The 16,120-nt window shown below is 35.9% G+C and overlaps 1 protein-coding gene across 1 annotated transcript in view; it reads left to right on the forward strand.

Moving 5' to 3' along the window:
* Positions 1-13,379, forward strand: part of UBE2W (ubiquitin conjugating enzyme E2 W) — a 41,612-nt gene extending 28,233 nt beyond the window's left edge. The window contains exons 5-6 of the mRNA XM_019725851.3: positions 1,697-1,772; positions 9,904-13,379. Of these exons, the coding sequence (XP_019581410.3) occupies positions 1,697-1,772; positions 9,904-9,917 (90 nt within the window). The 3' untranslated portion in view covers positions 9,918-13,379. The remainder of the gene's footprint in view (positions 1-1,696; positions 1,773-9,903) is intronic.
* Positions 13,380-16,120: the final 2,741 nt, after the last annotated feature.

The following is a 16,120-nucleotide window of genomic DNA, read 5'->3' on the forward strand; positions in this document are numbered from 1 at the left end:
CTTGCTTTGGCATTGAGGGGACCCAGTTCCAAATAAGCTTTCAGAAGTCTTTTAAATACTCACTGAAAGCTCTTCTATTAAAACAGGTGAATTTTATTCTGTGGTGGATATAGTTGTAGGAGTTTCACTTTAATAATCGACTCTTTGAATACAAATTTTAATTTTTACTATAGGCATTTGGGGACTTTGATTTAGTCATAATTTTTTTGTTCCATAATATTTTTTCACAGTCAAGAATGGTTCCCTAAACTGAAGGCATTTAAATCTGTTATGTCAGTAGATTAAAGATAATTTCTGATATTGAGATCAGGGGCCTTTCAGTAATTTATGCTTTATTCTCAATACCCATATAATATAGATAATCCAAACTTGCCAGCTTGTATTCTGTTTCTAAAACAATTTGGTAATCTGTCTTTCTGTATAGTTATTTTACTTTTTCTAAAAACCATACCTCCTTGGTCACTTACTAGTTTGGTTATATTCTTGACTTAAGCAAATAGAATCAGTGGGATTTTTTCTTTCTGAAATATTTATTGTTGAAAATTGGGTTCTAATAAATATACAGATAAAATGAGTTTATGAAATTATTTGCCGTAGTGGTAGCAGTTTATTCCACACGAACACCAGTTACAACTTTATAAGACAAATAACAGCAGATCATGTTCTTTGACATAGTCAGGCGTCTAATTTCATAATACTAAATTTTCAGGAATTTTCTCAAACTATGTTAACAAGGTAATCTTGGAATAGATGTTTAACATCTTATGCTCTATGTTTCCCTTTTGTTAAATTACTATTAATATTAACTCATAGGGGCATTAACTCAGAGACTCAGCTGAGATCACAGTACATATGTGAGCTTTAGAACAGCCAGTGTACTGCCTGCTCTCCTTCCTGCTGTCTGTGGAGTCTGTCTGCTCACCTGCTGTTTGCTCACCCTTGCTTTCTGGTTTATCTACAAACCTGCCCTCCGTGGCTTTAATAGAGCGTTGACATGTTTCCAGATCTTTGCAGTGTCACATATTTCTTGTGTCTGATCAATATCCAGCAGTTTGCGGGACACTTCTCCTCCATAATGTGCCTTCAGTGTCGTTGGCATCTCGATTTCTGATGTGGCTCCCTCGCAGAGCTGCCCCATGTTTGTAATATTGTGCTGCGTAGTCAGGGCACATGTATCGCAGAGATGCCAATCAGTATACCTTTTCCCCTTTTCTTATGTATTGTTTGGAAACGGAATCCTTTGGTCTGTACTTTGTGATACTGTCGTACAGAAAAACAGTAATCCTTTGTGGAGGCTTATAACTTGCTATAATTTTTCAGACAAACCTAGTTAGGTAGACTTTTTGTTTTAATCAGCTCACAAAAGTAATTACCAAATTAATTCTAGGGAGATAAGAAATGAAACCAAAATTCTTTACAACCCACTGCTGCCACTTTTGGTTGACAGTCATTCTCTAGTAACCCCACTGGAACCTATCAAATCACACATGCTTTCACACCCCTATTCTTTTAAAAGACAATTTCAGTGTTAAGAGTCTGCATTTCCTAGGGTATATTATTTTAGTTATGCCATCAGCATTTATATTGTTTCTAGAATCCTGTAATAGTTTTGCTAAAGCTTTTGTTGAATCTATTTCTCCCTTATGTTTTTTCTATTTTTCAACTTCTTATCTATTTAAACTCTTTTTGGTTTCAGAGACGACCACCAGATAATTCTTTTTATGTTCGAACATGTAACAAGAATCCAAAGAAAACAAAATGGTGGTATCATGGTAAGCAGTTTTACTTTAGAATAATAATTTTTTAGCATCTTGGTTTGAAATATTGTATATTTGTTTGCTTGAGAGAAGGGAATATATAATTGATGTTGTACTTTTATAATAGGGGGAAAATTTTAAAAAATATTTTAAGATATTTTATGGATAAGTTAGACTAGCTTTTCAATGGGGGCACATAAAGTCCTAGCCATCATACAAGTAAAATCTAAAATTGCTTTCACATTCTGAAACTCTTCCATTTTATTACAAAAAAGAAGTCCTTAATAATCTTTAGATCAAATTAAAATTAATTATTGGGAAATCTGTTATTTGAAATAGAAGTTTTGATGCCTTGTATACTGATTTAGTTCTGACACTGTTCTTTAGGGGAGGAGTGGATTGCATTGTTAGAGATGACCCACTAAATTAAAGAAAGCTCTTCCTGTTCTAATAGTTATTCCTCAAGAAAACTGAGGGTCTGCTGATTATAGCTTTATAAATGCAGTACTTTCAATAATTTTAAATTTCTGTTGCTTTTGTTGGGAGGGTTGATGGTAGCTTTTGTAATTGAAAGCCTCTAGCATCTTTTCCATGTATTGATCTTACTGCTTTGCCAAAGAAATGTTTGAAATTAAAAACAAAATGTTTATGTTCCTTAATGTACTTTTTGAAAGCAAATGAACAAAAACCACCCCGTGATTTTTGTATACATGAGTATTTCTTTTGTTTCTTGTTTTATTGTTGTTTTTTAAAATGTTATCCTAATAAGAAATTAGAACTGACAAAACTAATTAATAAGAATATGGCCTTTCCCCCCTTATCTTTCTACCCAGTATGAAAACTGTTACTACTTCAGTTAATTTGAGACAATTAGAAACTTAAAACAACCAGTCACAGGAGTTCTCTAAGTATTGGATACAAGAGGACTAGAGTTGATACAATGTCACTGTCCCAGCAGTTACAAGGTAGTGAACACAGTAACAGAAGAATGTCATTCCTTAGGGCCACAGAAAATGTATATTTGGGATAATGTTGAGGAGAAATATAGCTGATCTAGGGGAAGAAATAACTTTTTAAGAGCTGTGAAAAAATAGAGGTATTTTGATGAGAAGCCAGTATTATAAAAAAATGTATTATTCTTTACAAATTACATGTTTAATGTAATTCAGTAAAATTTTAGTGGAACGATGGGGTGGGTGCTTGAAATATTTGGAAAAAAATAAAGGTGAGATCAGTTTGAATTTTGAACTAAAGAATAATGGAGAATTAGTCTACGAGATACCAAAACATATTAATGCAAGAATAGACATTGAAATAGAATTACTCTTTCCTAGGCCATTTTGTATATAAGATTTGAATATATGGTAAATAAGATGTCATAAATCAGTGAGAAGGGAAAAATTATTTAGTAAGGAACCTTGTTAGAAAATTGGTAATCATTTTGGGAAAGAAACATTAGCATTTTTATTTCATACATAAAATATTTCCTGTGGATTGAATTAAGTATTTTTTAAAAATACAACAATAGAAAAAACTTCTTTTTTTTTTTTTAAGTTGGGTATTAACTGTGGAGGAAGGAAGAATTTCTAAAAAGGAAATCACAAAAAATTAAATACTTGGTTACATGAAAATTTAAACCTTTTATAAAAACACCAATAAACCTCAAATGTCATGTAAAGTAGAAAAAATAAAATTATGAAAAACAGCTTATTAAAAATAAAGGTTATGAAAGTTGCTTAGGGATAAATACAATTAATTAAAAGCATAGGCTGAAAAACTCAACATACTGAAATAATTACAAAGTTAATATTTTGAAACTTACTGAATTGACAGAGTTTTATAAAATGAGTGCACTGCTGGAGGCGCGTGAAGGGCAGAACAAAACAGTGTTTTCATACTTGCTGGTAGTACAGCATCTCTGTAGTCCTTTTAAGGAATAAGGAAGCAGTTCAGCAACATTGAACCAGCTGAAAGTTCAAGATCAACCTTTTGTCTCAGTGATAAACTTCTGAGAATTCTTCCTAAGGAAATGATCTTTAATACAAGAAACATTTTGTGCGTGAAATGTTCAGTGGAGCATTCAGTGGACACCGTGCCCTCCAGGTGTTCCCTCTCCACGTGCTATTTGCCCGGAGAGTGTCCTTCCACACACGCCCCCTGTGGGGACCTCCTGCACCAAAGCCTTGTGGATTATTCCCTCTTTTAAGGAATCTAATAAACTGTGACCGTGCCTGGAACACTCGTTTTGTTTTAGCTTTGTAAGAGCTCCTCAAATAATTCTGTACAGCTGTACTTTGGAGAACTTCTGTCTCAGGAATTCTTAGATAGAAAAGGACAGCTTTTCAAATAAGATGCACTGCTAATCAGAGCTTAAGAATGCTTTCTGGGCACTGAAGTACCGCTCAGACTTTTAACAAGACCCTACTTTAATTAAATGGCCCTTTGCTTCAATTTACATTGCTGGCTTCTCATTCATTTGCTTCCTGTTACCTTTTGGGACTAAACACTATGCTACCTCTTCCTTCTGGTGCCTTTACAAGGAGCCTTTAAAAAAATTCACTGAGGGTCACAGACCCCTTCATCTTAGTATAGTAAATTCCCAAATTCATCAAAAATTGGTATTAGTCAAGAATATTGACAAACTAAATGAAACATTATTTTTAGAGTCAGAGTTCCTAAGATAGTGGTCATTCTATTTCAGACTCAACCTCCCTAACAGAAAAATTCCATTGTCTTTAGTGCTTTTAAACCAACTTTTAAAATTTGAGAAGAAATTGTCTTAGAGTGATGAATTCTAACAATACATCTATGTTGAAAGTATAACCCTCTCTGCCAGTATCCCACCCCAGTGTTAGACCTTTATTCCCGTTTCCCTTCTTTCGTCCCTGCTAGGGATGTAGCAAAAAGATCATCATCTTTCAAGCCCTCTAATGCTGCCTTATATAGTTGAGAGGACTTACGAGACAGCCTTTATCTAAGAATACTTCCCGAATTTCTTACGACGTGCTTTTGAATAAAATGGAGAAAAGTGACATAGTGATACTAGAAATATAAAAATTAATTATTTAAAACAAAATACAGTTCATAGTAGAAGGTATTTTTGATGGAGTTAATAGTTTTTATGTTACTGAAAAATCTACACTTTCGTAACTAAACTGGAAAACTCTTTTAATAGTTTGAGGATGGATCATCTCAAGTTAGCCAAAAAGTACCAAGGAAAGAGGCTTTTCAAACAAAAGGAACTCTCCTTTAATGTGACATAGTCCAGGGTTTGGGTAGGAATGACTTTTTCCAATAAACAGATTAAACATATCGCCTCTTTTACGCCCCCAAATACAAATGAGCTGATTTTTAAAGGCACTGGATTCTAAGTCAACTGAATTGTGACTGTCGTAGTCCAGGTTCAGTCCTGGGACAGTGTCCTCATCCCAGGTACAGATGTTTCTTCATCCACCAGTAATTCTGCTTAAAACGTCCTCAGTTCTTTGACATTCAGTGGCCATTCTTACCTCAGTGTTTTCTGCTCCTGCTTGAACCCTGCGTGCTTACGTCATTCCCTCCCCACGTTTTCCCTTAAGTGGGCACTTTCGCTCCATGAATGAGCCTCGTGTGAAATCAAGGAAGGTAACATAAGTTTACACTTTGAGATGATGGAGCAACTGCTGTCGTCAAATGGGCGCGTGCAGGGACCTGCCTTGAACTTTTCCTTCCCCTTTAAAGAGCTAAGGCTTTTCAGCTGTGTCACGTATTATTGTCTTCTTTCTACGTTTTACAGTAGCAGTTACAGGCAGTGTGGGAAATCGCCCACCTTGGCATTGTAGTTCAGTTTGGAAAAGCCATCTCAAAAAGAGTAATCATACTCATAATGCGGAACACATCAGGCTTTGTGTTCGTTTTCCAGATCTGAGGGTGTGTTTCTCTGCTTAGCTGCTTTAGTTGCAAAAGGTCTTCATTGGTCCTGCTCTCTTTGTAACCCCAAGTTACCGAGCGATACGGTCTTCTGTTGTTTCTAAGCACCAGCTGCTTCTAAAAGGATTACAGGTGTGACCTGCAAAGCTAAACAGAAAGATCAGGTTGAACAAAGACTTGCTTGGAATTGGACGAATCCCTGAAACTTAACATTTCAGTTTCTAGAAACCAAGCAGCCCTGTAAGCCTACGGTCAAACTGCACAGTCCTGTGTGGTGCGAATGCACATTCCTGGAGCAGTGTGGGGCAGAGTGTTTGTCAGGTGTGTTCTGAGACGCAAGAGCAGTTTGGGGTTTAGGTTAGTGATACCTGTGCGCTTCAGAGGGGCTTCTGGGTGCAGGATGGAGGCACTATTGATGCAAAACAGCGAATCTGAAATGGAGTTCATTTCCTGGGTTTAGAAGAGGAGGACTCAGCTGACACAGCAAAACTGAGCTGCCAGATACCAATATTGGGTTCTTGGGTTGGGGGGGGAGGGGCGGCGGGGACTAACCTCTCGGCTTACATTTGTGATCTTCCACACTATTGGTTAGTGTCCCTTGAAAATTAGGCCAGCCACTGCTTCCGTCCTGTTGCATGTCTCTGTACATCCCGCCTCATCAGTCAGTACCTCCCAGCCACGTCTCAGTCAACAACAGGCTGCATGGATGACGGGCTTCCCGTGAGAGGAGGCTTGTTGTTTATACCATGTTGTTGCTGTGCCTTTGCTCTGTGTAGATGCAGAAATCCGTACCACTGGGTGACAGTGCGGGGACATGCTGTACAGGCTTGTAGCCTGGAGCATCGGCCACACCATACAGCCTGGCTGTGTGCATAAACGTCACTGATGGGTGAATCCATGCTCCTCACTACTGCTTACCTGAAGTGGACTAGGGGCACGCCTGCGGTGGAATGCACACGTGTGTGTGGCCAGTTAAGTCAGGTCCGTGTGCTTTGAAAAATGATTTGAGTCAAGAGAATAGGGTTAAAAATAAAGGAAACTAACCAAAATGGGTATTTGAACAGGCAGTTCATCTCAGCATATAAAGGGGCTGAGGGATTTACCAATGGTTCAGGGCTGGAATCTTCCATAGAAAACAAATCTGTATCCAGTACAGTGTACAAATGAATTAATGAGCTTCAAAGTTCTGTATCATAAAATAGACATAATTGTTCTTCAAAAGGGTAAAAAGAACCTTTTTCTGAGATGATAAAGCCATTTCACTGAGATGGCCAACTAGAATCCATTAGTAATACCTATTTTCTGGGACCAGTATTAAAGATTTACAACTTAGTTTCAGAAATGGTTGCTTTCCAAGGTTGGGAATAAAGATCTGTGGTTCCTGAATCATTCTCTTTGAAAGCGATAGAGAGTTGAACAGTACAGCTTAAGACTGCTATTGAGTATTGGCTCTAGGAACCTAGGCTTACAGGACGCAAATGGGCATCATGTTTAGATGTCATATCCAGTAAACTGATGAGTGTGTAATTTGTGGAGGAGTAGAGGAATCTCTTTTTCACAAAACTGCAGACTGTATTCTGGTTCCATTTAGCCAAAAACATTTCCTGTAGAATTACAAGGTTTATAAGGAGATAGGAACATAAAATTATCTTAGACTAGTAGTAACAAACTCTTTTTCTCCTTGCCTTATAAATGCATAAATTGATCTACATTCGTTGTGAGCTTTATTTGTGCTTTTTAGGGTTACAAAATCATTTTCAAAATTCATGAGTCCAAACTTTTACTCAGCCTTTGCCCTTTATTTCCTGCTGGATAACAATTCTGTTGTTTACTCTGAAAGCTTTCTTGAATCGGTTTATCAAAGGAAACTAATTCCCTAAACTATTAAGAGAAAAACCTAACTGTAAAGATTAATTTTTTTCTTTTTTGGAGGTAGCATCCCACTTCGTATCTACTGACCTATTACTGTGTTCCTTTTCTTCTAGTCTTCTGTCCCTGGGAATATCCAGGGAGATGGTTTCCAATATAATGTGATGGTTCTTATACTCTGGGGAAAACTAAATGACCTTCTAATGTAGTTCTCTCTCATTCACGTTTTCCAGAAGCCCAGTGAAGTTAGCCATGGTAGGTGTCACTTCTTTGGAACTGGTAATTTGTATATTCTATTTGAGGGTATAATTTTAGTAGGGCTTCTGCAGTTCCAGAAAAAATTAAAGTGGTTAGTAGTGTGTTTTTTTGGTTTTTTTTTTGAGGCCATCATCTTGCCACAAATACTTTAACCAGAAGGTTAAATGCGTATTTTTCTTTTAGGACCTTTTGTAGACCTATATTTGTCTTGATCCAAGATGGGTTTACCGTAACAACTTTCTTTTGCAAGCCACTCCCAGTATCCAATAATCCTTTCATCTAGCCAGGAAACTGTGTTCCTTCATCTAACAGAAGAGATTTTTTGCTTCTTAGTGATGGCCTTTTATTTGAGGGAAAAGGTGGCCATGGTTTTGGCTCATACCTGTCTCCCTGCTTACGTGTTTGCTCAGAGACTCTTGATTACGTATAGCCATCATGGACTTGTAATGTTTAAGTTCCTGTGAGTCCACCTAACAGAGATACATGAGATACTTGAATTCTTACCTTCAGACGTTTAGTAAGTTTATTTCTCCAAGGATACAGTGTTTAAGATAGATAGTATTGTATTAGTCCTGGATTTCTTTTAACATCTGACCCAAGATGGGAACTGAGATAGGGTGAATGGCTTTACAAGGCTCTCCCAGTAATTCTGGAGGTTGGTAGCATATTCTACAACAGTCTAATGTATTGAAAAACTTCCAGAATGAACAAACTGATAAAGATACATTTGTGGTACCCCCATCAAAGATGATATGTCTTTGGAGATAGCAGCTTATTGCTGGTTAACATTATGTTCAAGTTGAATATTATCTGTCACTTAGTGTGTAGTATACCTTGTCATGTGGTGTGATAACTAAAGTTTATCCCTAGTAATTTGACATTAGGTAGCGTTTAGTGCCATCTCTTAGAGATTCAAGTATGATTAGTTTGGGTATTAATTTCAAGATCCCTTTTGTTATAAAATATTCTACTGGAGAAGTGAAATTTTAAGGAACTTGTAAGTTTGTTCTACATCCATGACTAATATATCCTCTTTATTTCAATTTCCACAGTGACTTAAGAAGCAGATAGTTTCATGTGACTGAAGCTGTAAACTATCCACTTGTTTTCTTAAAGATACTCTTATTTGTTTAAAGGATTCTAATGATTAGATATTATTTATTTTAAAAACCTAGAAAACCTAGTCTGTTTCACCCATTAGATTACCCTTAAGGTGTAGGATCATTTAATGTTCCACTAGTTTGCCCGGGACAGAAGTCAGTTTACTGGTTTTTAGCTCCCATTGCATCTTTCTGAATTTTACTAGCAATATATCGATCTTCACATGGGATGTTTTGTAAAATATTTTGGCCAATTTTTCAGAATTTTGTCCTTGAGAGCTTTTACCACTTTCGGGTAGTTGCCACTAGTCTAGTTTCTTTCTGAAGAATAACCAGTCCTTAGAATAAACCCTTCAGCCATGTTTTGTGAAATAACTGACGTAAAATAAGTCATGAACCCAAAAGATTATGCTGTGTGTCACATAAATATAATGTGCTGAGGCTGCCAGAAGGCATTACTGAGTAATTGTGTGGGATTTTTTTTAATGACCTTTTTGCATATGGATCTATACTTGCTGAAAAACTTATTTTCTAAGGAGAAATTAATAACATTATTTGATTGATTTGGAGATTGTACCTCACTTGTGATTTCCTTCAGAGACTAAAGACATGACTTGTATTCTGTGTTAAATAGCATAACAGTGCTGGTCAGGAGTTGGCTTCCTGTCTCATTACCATTTTCAACGTTACCCGTAAAAGAATTCTCTTAAGACGATAAATCCTGAATATGTGCTAACACGTCCATTTATTATTTTAAATAAAACTGACAATAACAATACATCATTTTAAGATTTGTGTGAATCACCATTTTCCTGGAAGAATAGGATGTGATTTGTTTCTCACTGTGTAACTGAACACAAGTTGGACTTTTTATTTGCAGGGATTGGGGGAGGCAAGTCAGACGTGTAAACCATGTTCTTCTTGCTACTTGAAATTATTTTTATGTTGGACTGTACAGATGTTACTTACACATGCTTGACTTTTTCTCCTTTTTTCTCCTTTTCTTAAAGATGATACTTGTTGATGCCACTGTTCTCCTCCTCCTAGCAGAAGATAGTCCTACTGAGAAATGAGCACTTTGATCATTCAGTCTTTGAACTTTAACCTTTGACTGGAAGTGACTATAGGCAATGAAGACTACTTCCTTTTACTGCATTTTTACTCGTGTGCGTTCTGGGCGCATGTTGATCGCTGGTTCAAGCCAGGCAACTGACGTGCTTTTATTAGTCATACAGTATCAATGCAGGCGTCAGGAAATGTCAAATAGAATTCCATTTTTTATTTTTATTTTTTTAAGCTTTTGGAAAGTTCCAGGTCCTCATGTATTGTGCAATAACAATGACTTCCTTTGACGGTTTGGGGACGTTCATTGCCGGCAATGGACGTCGTAACAGGAAAAATTTTCGTTAACTCCTGCCACCCAGTGATTAATGCATGATAGGGCCTATGAAATGAACTTACCTGTTATAGTGGGATTATAATAACGTGAGGGATCCAACATTACTTTGCAAGTCACCCCAACTGTTCATATTTGGATTCTATGCACTGTGATCCTGAGGGTAACAGCATGAATTAACATGCATCTTTAAAGGACTGTAATGAAAGATCATTGCGTATTTATTGAATTGTTTATATCTGCTGTCAAATTGTTTTGACATGGAAGATTTTCAACTAACATTGGCAGAAAGGTACAATATGTTATCCCTATGGTGAAAATAAATCCTTTGGTTGTACATAGTTCCTCAATCTCTGAAGTAAAGGTATGAGTAATATAGGGTATGAATGGTTTAATCAAGGCTTTATTTTGGAAGTAAGAAAAATGGCAGTGATGATTAAACTGCTGCAGTCCATAATTTGGGATTGTTGTTTGTACATTAACGATTTTCCAAGTAGACTACACTCTGTTACTTCCTGCTAGCCATCAGCATGAGCCCTACTGCCTAAACACTATTTCATTTTATTTATGTTTGGAAAATCCATAAACATTTTTGTTTGCAATTTTGTTTCTTTTGTTGTCTTAAGTCAAGTTTGAATGTTACAATACTTTAACTGAAAAACTTTTGTCAAGTTTTTTTCTTGTAAATTTTCTTTACTTGTAAGTATCATCTTGTCCTTCAATCCTGTACCCTAAAATAAGAAATACATTTTTGACAGAGGCTTAATGTTTTAACAAAAGAGTGTGGACATTTTTATTTTAAAATTTAGGCAAAAGTACACTGTAGAATGGTATGTTTGCTTATTTGTCTTACACATCATGCAGTTATTCCTGGAGGGATTTGTTTTGTTTTCTTGTTTTCATTTGGCTTACAGCTAGGTAAAATTTTTCTATAGAAAAAAATTGTTGAAAGGTCCAATTCTCAGTACCATGTAAGTTAATGATACTACAACTAGGTTCTCTTTTTAAAAAGTGATTACTGTATTTTATAAATTACCTTTTCACATATGCAAAATCTGTTTCTACTACAATGTTATTTTTACTAATGCCTATTGTTGCACTCTTTTTGACATATCCTGCAGTGAATTTATGGATCAATTTGGGCTTAAAAATAAAAGCCAGTTGGCTGAAAGGTTTGAAATATGTACCCCAGCTAAACTATCCAATCAATAATTGGCAAAGAATATTTTAAAAATTGTTTTTAATCTCTGTATAGGTGACATTTTGTAGCTTTGTACATGTTAATTAAGGGCGTCTAATTTTACACTCTAAAGTATAATTGCTGAACTCAGGGGTGGGTAGACTTCAAAAATATGTCTGCTTTAGAAATAACTTGAAAAAAATTAAAACTATGGCCAGCCACCAAATTGTGGACACTGTTTATACTGCTAGTTACACTTTTTAAAATTAAAAACATTCATGTTCCGTGTTGACGAGGTATACCTAAGTTCTCACAGTAGTCTCTATCTATCTTATTAGTTGGCCTGTTTGACCAAGACAGAAAATGTTCTTTGGAATGCTTTGAACTACCCTTAGTTTTAAACTGCTTTTTAATATGAGAATTGCAGCTGTAAATTACGTATTTTTCACATTTTACATAACTACTCTAAACTACTGACTGACTTGATCATTTTCTGGAGTGGGGGGCGGATTTCTCTTCGTACTGCTGGTCCTTTTATAAAAAACTGACCTGTGACATTTATTCACCAAAGGAATTGATATACCAGGTTAAAGATTAACAATGCTATGCTATAGATTAATAGGTCATATATAGCCTCAATTGAGTTTTTTAATATGAATAACAGTATTTTAACATACCTCTCTACAGAGATATCATAAATTAAAATGAGGAGGAAAGCAAAGGAAAACCAAATAATTTTGGTACATTTTATGGTTTAAAGAGAAGAAATTAAGATGAAATACCTTATAATATAGAAACCCCAACCATTCAAAATTAGCAATCAAATAACACCTTATTCATTACTCCCTTGAACTTAGGAATCGTTGAAAACACCTTTGCACTTAGATTTAATCAGTTAATTTTAAAAGTAAGCTGCCTTATTAAAAGACACATCTTTACCCGAGTCATTGCTCTAGAGAGGACGATTAGTGGCTTTGTAATAATAAAACAAATTTCTCCGTACGATGTTGTTGAACGACAGCCGGAACGCCAAGACAGCGTACATAGGAACGTGGTCCTCCCCTCTTTCCTGTGTGGGCCTGCCTCAGAATCGAACTTGCTTCTTCTTTTTCTTCTTCTTCTTCTTCTTCTTCTTTATTTATTGATTTATTTTAAGGCCATTCTCTGGATTGCCAAATTCTGTTAAGACATACATTCATTTCCTTATTTTGCATGCGTAGATCAGGAACTTGGTGCCCTTTCAAAAAGCGACTACGTCAAGTAGGTATCAATGCCGTCGAATTTAAAGAGAGAAACGGTTTTGTTTTTTAAGGTAAATTTTTAAAAATAAACTTTATGGATGTTCTCTTAAGAAATTTAATATTCACCTCTAAAGGACTTTACTTGTAATGTGTAAATTCCTCTTTTTAGCTAGCAGGGAAATGAAGCTGTCTTTAATCCCGAGGAAAAAAATGCTAAAAATAGCTTTTCTATACAGTTCATCTGGAGAAAGATCTTAATCCTTATTGCTTTGACTAGGTATACAAATATTTGGTCTAAAGTAACCAGAATAGTTTATTACTTTTTCCCTTCTGAAATTTTAAATATATGCAAATATATATATATCATTAGATTCCTGTGGTGGATAATAATTTTTTCAGATTCTAAAACAGGTATCTAGTGACTGCTTGATTATTCCCAGATTGCATCAAAGATGAATTAACAAATAATGGAAATGAGTAGTGATATGAAAATGGTATGTAACCACATATTACTTGTTTCTGGTACTCGAGTCTTATTTTTTAAAAAGCCTATTGTTTTTAAGAATTGAGATATTTAAAACTTGTTAAAGCTTCTTCCGAAAAACAGAAGAGAAGAGGAGGTACTGTGTGTTCAAAAAACTTTTTTAAATAAAGAATTCAGTGTCACTAGTTCTAAGCCTTTTATGGTTACTGCTGCTTGTATTTCTCGATCTTACTTTTATTTAGTTCTTTGTACGTATTTTAGCTGAATGCTTCAGATTTATAATTGTGTACATAAGTTGTTGTTTTTTATAAAGAACTGAGACTTACTTTGAAGACTCATTCTCATGAAAACCAGCTGCTACACTGTTCTGTGTTTCCTTAATACCTTGGCATGAGTGGGATCTCTGAAAGAGGAGTCTCGCTCTGAATCCTCTTTGCAGTCGTTTTGTTGTTGTTGTGTTTGTTTGTTTGTTTTTATCCCTTTTATTTTTTTCCTTCCTGTCTCCTCACAGGTGTGCAGTGCATCAGTCTTCAGCAGTTTCTCTTTCTGACCTCTAAGTTTTTCTCCCCTCACTCCCTTTCTTCCGTTCCTCCCCCATCCCTTTTCCTTTTCTTGTGGTTAGGGAATCCCGAGAAGGAAATTATTAAAATGTCCACTTCTCATCAGAAATTTTTTTAAATAAAAAGATTCCTTCCCACAAGTAAAATACATAGAATTTCTGATACATAATTTCAGTTCATCGGTAGATGGCTAAATTTGTTGAATAATTGGCTAGGTAAATGAGCTGTTAACTATAGTTTAGTTCCTTTAAATCCTAATGTTGAGGGAATTTTGTTTACTTTTTGGATGGTGACTCCCCCAAAGACTAATTATTGCCCAATTGAATTAAATTACTTGTTTTCGTATAAGTGTATTTCCATTTAAGTTTCTAAGCGATTTTGAGATTTGGAATTCCTTTTAAAAAATAATAATTTGTGGGAGACCTGCTTTCTCAGCATAAATCATGCATTCATTTAAACATAGGCTTATATTTATCATTAGCGGGCCCGTGGGATCTAAACATGTCCTTCAAACTAAGATCTCCCCCTTCAAGTTGAAGTTCTGATTCTGACTGTGGTACTGATAATTGAGGTGTTCATTGTGATTTTAATTCTCCAATGTTAGTATTGGGACTTCTATTTGGGGCTGAATCTCCAGAATGATTACATGAATATCTTTTTTCATGAAAATATTTAGTTGATTAAAAAATATAATACAAGTCAATTTGAACACGTGGAAAGAGTGCCAGAGTAAAGCTGGCATATCCTTACAAAGCTAAAGACACCAGCTTTGCAAGTTGAGTGCAGTTGACTGGGAAGACGAAAAACATTTTTTGCTGTGTTTCTTGGCACGTACAGTGTCAGGGTTTTGAGGAAAGTGTGCTCCTGCAATTCTAAGCTGTTTGCTCAAAGGCAAAAGCATGATTTCAAACTTACTGGGCTTTGGCTTGTTAGGTGTGACGTCATTTGTCACATTTCCTGGTACATGGAAAGAGTAAATAATCCTACCTCTAATTTTAAAGCCTGAAGCAAGACTAGGAAAGAATTTGGTAGATTGTGTCAGATAACCTCGAAAATGCAAGTCCCTTCACATAGTTAACCAGATTGTGTATATAAATGCAAATTGTTATCAGGCTTGAGGTGAAAGGATTATTTCAATAGATGATTAGATTCATTATCTAGTAGCCAAGAATTAAGTGCATGTTTAATGGAAGTGGATTTGATGGGAGTTTGTGCTTGAGGATTTGAATAGAGTGGATGTATATATTTTATAAATTCAAGTTGTAAAATATGTAAAGCTACAGCTTTTTAAATAGAATATAAATGTTAAAACAGATAAACCTATATATTATATATTTTAAAATACATGTATCAAACTTTTGTTAGTTTAATATAAACTACATTGTGTGCTTTACGGGATTCGGTAACTTTTGATAATAAAGCAGTTGTCGATTTTTTCTGTCGACTTGAATACTAAACTGGATAGCTATTAAACCTCTTTGTAGTTTGTAATAATGGGAAAACTTCTTTACATACAAAGACTGATCTTTAAAAGATTATGGAAATAGTAACGTCCATTTCTAAAGTGAGTGCGACAGAGTGAAAATAGTCACCGAAGCTGCTTGTTTGTTTATGTAACAGATCATCCTAAGTAGTGTCACTGGGTGTGTTTTAGTGGTTCTTCATGCTTTAATGAAATAAGTCCTGATTCAAGACTGAGCATTGTCAGAAAAGATGGCAATTGAGAGCCGGGCACTTGCTTAGCATTATCAGGAGCCTGTGTTGCTGACCTTCAACCTGTAGGATTAATAAGGACACACTGTAGAGGACTTCTGGATGCTTTCCCAAGGACACAGACCCATCAGTAACGTCCTTAACTGAGGGACTCCTGAAGCTGTGAGAAGAGGGAAAGAAATAAGCGGAAGAAGGGAATGTCTCCACATCCCAGTTGCTCCAGCAGGAGGAAATGCAGTGTGCTCTGCTGATACGCTGAGTTTTCTTTTCACAGGGGGTCTGCTTGCCCCGGGAGCGCCTGAATCCTTGTTGGGGCAGCCGTTCTACCATAAAACGGTCTTAACAAGCTGTTTCTGCAGCCGTAACCAGCTAGGTCCATCTTCCTTTTCCTGTGTACTCGGATGGCACGCTCTCCCTTTATTATAGTTCCTAAAATAATGTCTACCTCTCATAGCAGTTACGACTTTTCTCCACTAGTTTAAGCTACTGTGGATAAGTGAAGCCCTGTCCACGTTCCTTAGTACTTTTCGCACTAATACAACACAGCAAATTAAACATGAACTGAGTTGAAGGGTCAGATGACACAGCTAAGGATGTTACATGCTTGGATAATTCCGTGTTTCCCCAAAAATAAGACCTGGCTGGACCAGCAG

This window comes from Rhinolophus sinicus, chromosome 7, assembly GCF_057876585.1.
Source record: "Rhinolophus sinicus isolate RSI-liver-muscle chromosome 7, RSI-T2T, whole genome shotgun sequence".
Classification (NCBI taxonomy): domain Eukaryota; kingdom Metazoa; phylum Chordata; class Mammalia; order Chiroptera; family Rhinolophidae; genus Rhinolophus; species Rhinolophus sinicus.